Source organism: Drosophila subobscura, chromosome E (assembly GCF_008121235.1).
Source record: "Drosophila subobscura isolate 14011-0131.10 chromosome E, UCBerk_Dsub_1.0, whole genome shotgun sequence".
Classification (NCBI taxonomy): domain Eukaryota; kingdom Metazoa; phylum Arthropoda; class Insecta; order Diptera; family Drosophilidae; genus Drosophila; species Drosophila subobscura.
Window position 1 is genome coordinate 18232775 of NC_048531.1, and position 3370 is coordinate 18236144.

At 44.6% G+C, this 3370-nt stretch overlaps 1 protein-coding gene across 2 annotated transcripts; it reads left to right on the forward strand.

Moving 5' to 3' along the window:
• The first annotated feature begins 1710 nt into the window (after positions 1-1710).
• On the forward strand, positions 1711-3056 carry LOC117889749 (sulfotransferase 1 family member D1). Of its 2 annotated transcripts, none has more exons than XM_034794195.1 (3): positions 1711-2119; positions 2182-2712; positions 2773-3056. In XM_034794195.1, the coding sequence occupies exons 1-3, from the start codon at positions 1785-1787 to the stop codon at positions 2939-2941; spliced, it is 1035 nt and encodes a 344-aa protein (XP_034650086.1). In that variant the 5' UTR covers positions 1711-1784; the 3' UTR covers positions 2942-3056. The 2 variants fall into 2 exon arrangements, with proteins under 2 accessions (XP_034650086.1, XP_034650084.1); XM_034794193.1 differs by having other exon boundaries at positions 1760-2119; positions 2788-3056.
• The last annotated feature ends 314 nt before the right edge of the window (positions 3057-3370 follow it).

The window sequence follows — 3370 nt, forward strand, 5'->3', positions numbered from 1 at the left end:
GCCCAAGCAAATGTTTTACAATTAAGTGAAAAATCCTTTTTGAAATCTTTTTATCTAATTGACTGAACAAATTACACATATATATATATATATATATATTATATATTAACATACATAACTGTATAAACCAGATCTATTCGAGTTGATAATATGTTCTTGTTAAAAAACAAACAAAAAAGAAAGAAAAAGAAATGAAAATTGAAAAGCAAAATAATATACAATATATATACAATTTATACAAGTTTTACGAAGCATATTACAAGAAAATATATATATCTAGTATATATATTTACGTGTCCTATCTGGCATTCGTTCACACAGTTGCAGTTATTTGTATGTGTTACAAAAAGTGTTTTTATTCTGTGCTTCGCGATGTTTTGATAGAAATTATATACAAGTCAACCAAGAACGAACGACCTTCTCAAACGGCAGAGAAAAAAGAACTGTGTAGGTAATCCCAATACCCCAAAACCCCAGAGCTATACCCATTAAACCCAACCCCACAAACTGATTGAGTATCGCCCAGAGTGTTTTCATTTTCTCCCCAAACACACAAACATCAAACTGAGCGATAGGAGAATATATGTATATAAATATATATATATATTTCTGCATATTTAATATTGTTAATATGTGTGTGTTTAATTGTATGTGTATTGGCGTAAAGTTACAAACAAAACAGAGGAATAAATTACAACAGAAATACGAGAAAATATTGGAAATGCAAGCGGGCAAATAATTCGCAATAATTGCGAAGCGCTAAACAATTTATGTGTTATATTAAATATTCAATAAAACCTACGATAACTACATAATTATATGTTTCTGAACACACATACATATGTACATGCATACGATAAATCTTTACATACGACTATGTATATTTGTTACTACATCTGTTTGCTCCTTGCAGGTTAAGGATTATGAATGTTAAGATTTAGTCAAATTTATTGTAAAAACAAACAAAAACAAAACAAAACAAACCCAAACAAAATGAAAAACAAATGCAAATAATACAAATAAAAATTCAAGCAAAAAAAATAAACTAAAAGCAAACTTCGAGTGGGAAATTTCGGGTCAAGGTTGGAACCAGTTTTAAAATGTTAGACGGGCAAGCAAATTCTAGCGATAAACAAATGCCGAGCCTCATTCATATTTCACTCACTAATGCTTGGCCAGACATGATCGATTCTTATGGCGCTCCACGACCCACGCTGTGCATTCAAATAACCCGTTTTTGCTCCACCGAAAACTTGGAATTCTTCCAATTCCATTCCAATGGGTGCGTGCCCAAAAAGAGGGCCATAATTTCACTTGCCACCTGCCAATCGAAAGGTAAACAAAGCCAAAAAAAACTTTCTTTGGTTCAACAGCAAGGCGCTAACAAAGAAAGTCTCTCTTTTCCGGTCCAGCGTCTTGCTTGGTCTTACAGCATGCCACACGACCGATCGCTGGTGGGAAACGAGTCCGGTTACGCGTCTCGGCTCGCATTGTATTGTGTGTCAACGGAGCGAGGGGCTGGCTAATTGCATAATCTTAATGGGTAAAATTCGAGATGGCAGCGTGCTGCATCATTTGATCAATGGACAAGTTGTGTCTCCCATTGAACTGCGATCGTTTCGGGCTTTCACGCACCAACGATCGTGTCACTTGGCCAGCGCTAACAAACTCAAAGGCGAGAAATTCTGCTGCGATCGCTTTTGATTTCTCAAGCTGCGCTTAATGCGGTCCCAACTGCCGAGACGTTCAGTTCGATCGATCGTTAAAGTCGCTCAGTAATCGCCATGCCCCAGTCGAGTTTCTTTGCCAAGAGCGTGCCCTTCGAGCAGATCGATAAGCTGGCCATCAGTGGCGGCTACTCCTCGATATTTGCCAGCCAGGAGCCCTCGGTGCCAGTGGTGGGCCAGTGGGAGCATCGCTTCTGCCGCCTGGCGGACACCTTCCAGCCCGTGCTCGATCGTGTCTATGAGTTTGAGGTGCGCGCGGACGATGTGTGGATTGTGACGCTGCCAAAGTGCGGCACCACCTGGATGCAGGAGCTCACCTGGCTGGTGATGAACGATTGCGACTTTGAGACAGCCAAGAGCGTGGATTTGACGCTGCGATCACCCTTCCTGGAGTGAGTTTGCGGCAGACATTCAAGCGGAGTTCTCGGTAGCTAATCCGTTCCCCTTCTTCAAGGTTCAATGGGGTTGTGCCCAATGTGCCTCACGACACGATCGAAGCAGCCAATGCCATGCCCTCGCCGCGGCTCATCAAGTCTCATCTGCCCGCCTGGCTGCTGCCTCGCCAGATCTGGACGAAGCGGCCGAAGATCATTTACGTTTACCGCAACCCCAAGGATGCGGCCATCTCGTACTTCCATCACTGGCGCGGCATGGTCGGCTATCAGGGCACCAAGTCGGACTTCATGCACTCCTTCATCGACGGCTACGTGAACTTTACGCCCTGCTGGCCGCATGTGCTCGACTTTTGGCAGCTGCGCCACGAGCCGCACATCTTCTTCACCAGCTACGAGCGCATGAAGGCCCAGCTGGGCGATGTGATCCGCGAGGTGGCGGAGTTTCTGCAGCGACCGGTCAGCGCGGAGCAGGTGGAGCAGATGTCGCGGCATCTGTCCTTCGAGAGCATGCGCGACAATCCCGCCTGCAATCATGTGAAGGAATTTGAGAGCATGAAGGCGGCCGCCGGCCGGGAGGTGGAGGAATTCAGGTGAGCATCGAAAGAGAGAGTAAACCGCTGGGAGATGGAGTTGGAGTCCCTTCTTAACAGCTCCCCTAACCACAGATTCGTGCGCCGCGGCGTTGTTGGCAGCCACAAGGATGAGCTCACCGCTGACATCATACGGGAGTTTGATCTCTGGTCGGACATCAATCTGCGCGACTACAAATTGAACATGGATGACTTTGCCAACTACAGCAAGTGCGCTGCCTCGTTGTAATTGTCTAGTTAATCGTTTTGTATTGTATAACCGTTTTGTTAATAGTGTGTAAGCTGTGGTGATATAAGTGTATATATTTTTTATAATAAATGATGGCAAACTAAGCATTTCCCCAGCTAGAAGTCTCTTGTTTACAAATTTCTTGTTGACATTTACCGTTTTATCAGCCAGCGGGAGGCCCCTGTCCGTGATTGACACGCTCTATCACCCACCACTATCTGCACAAGAGCGCGAGAGCGAGAGAGAGAGACGGCACGCATCATGGGTTACTCCAATTACAGCCCATGCACAGCAATAACAACTTTATCAGCCGCTAAATCGCTGCAGCGCTGCGGGATCAACGAATGAGCGTGCGAACGCCCAAAGAGCGTAAACTTTCGCTCATTTCTACACACACGCACACATATGTATATACACACAGTGCTTTCG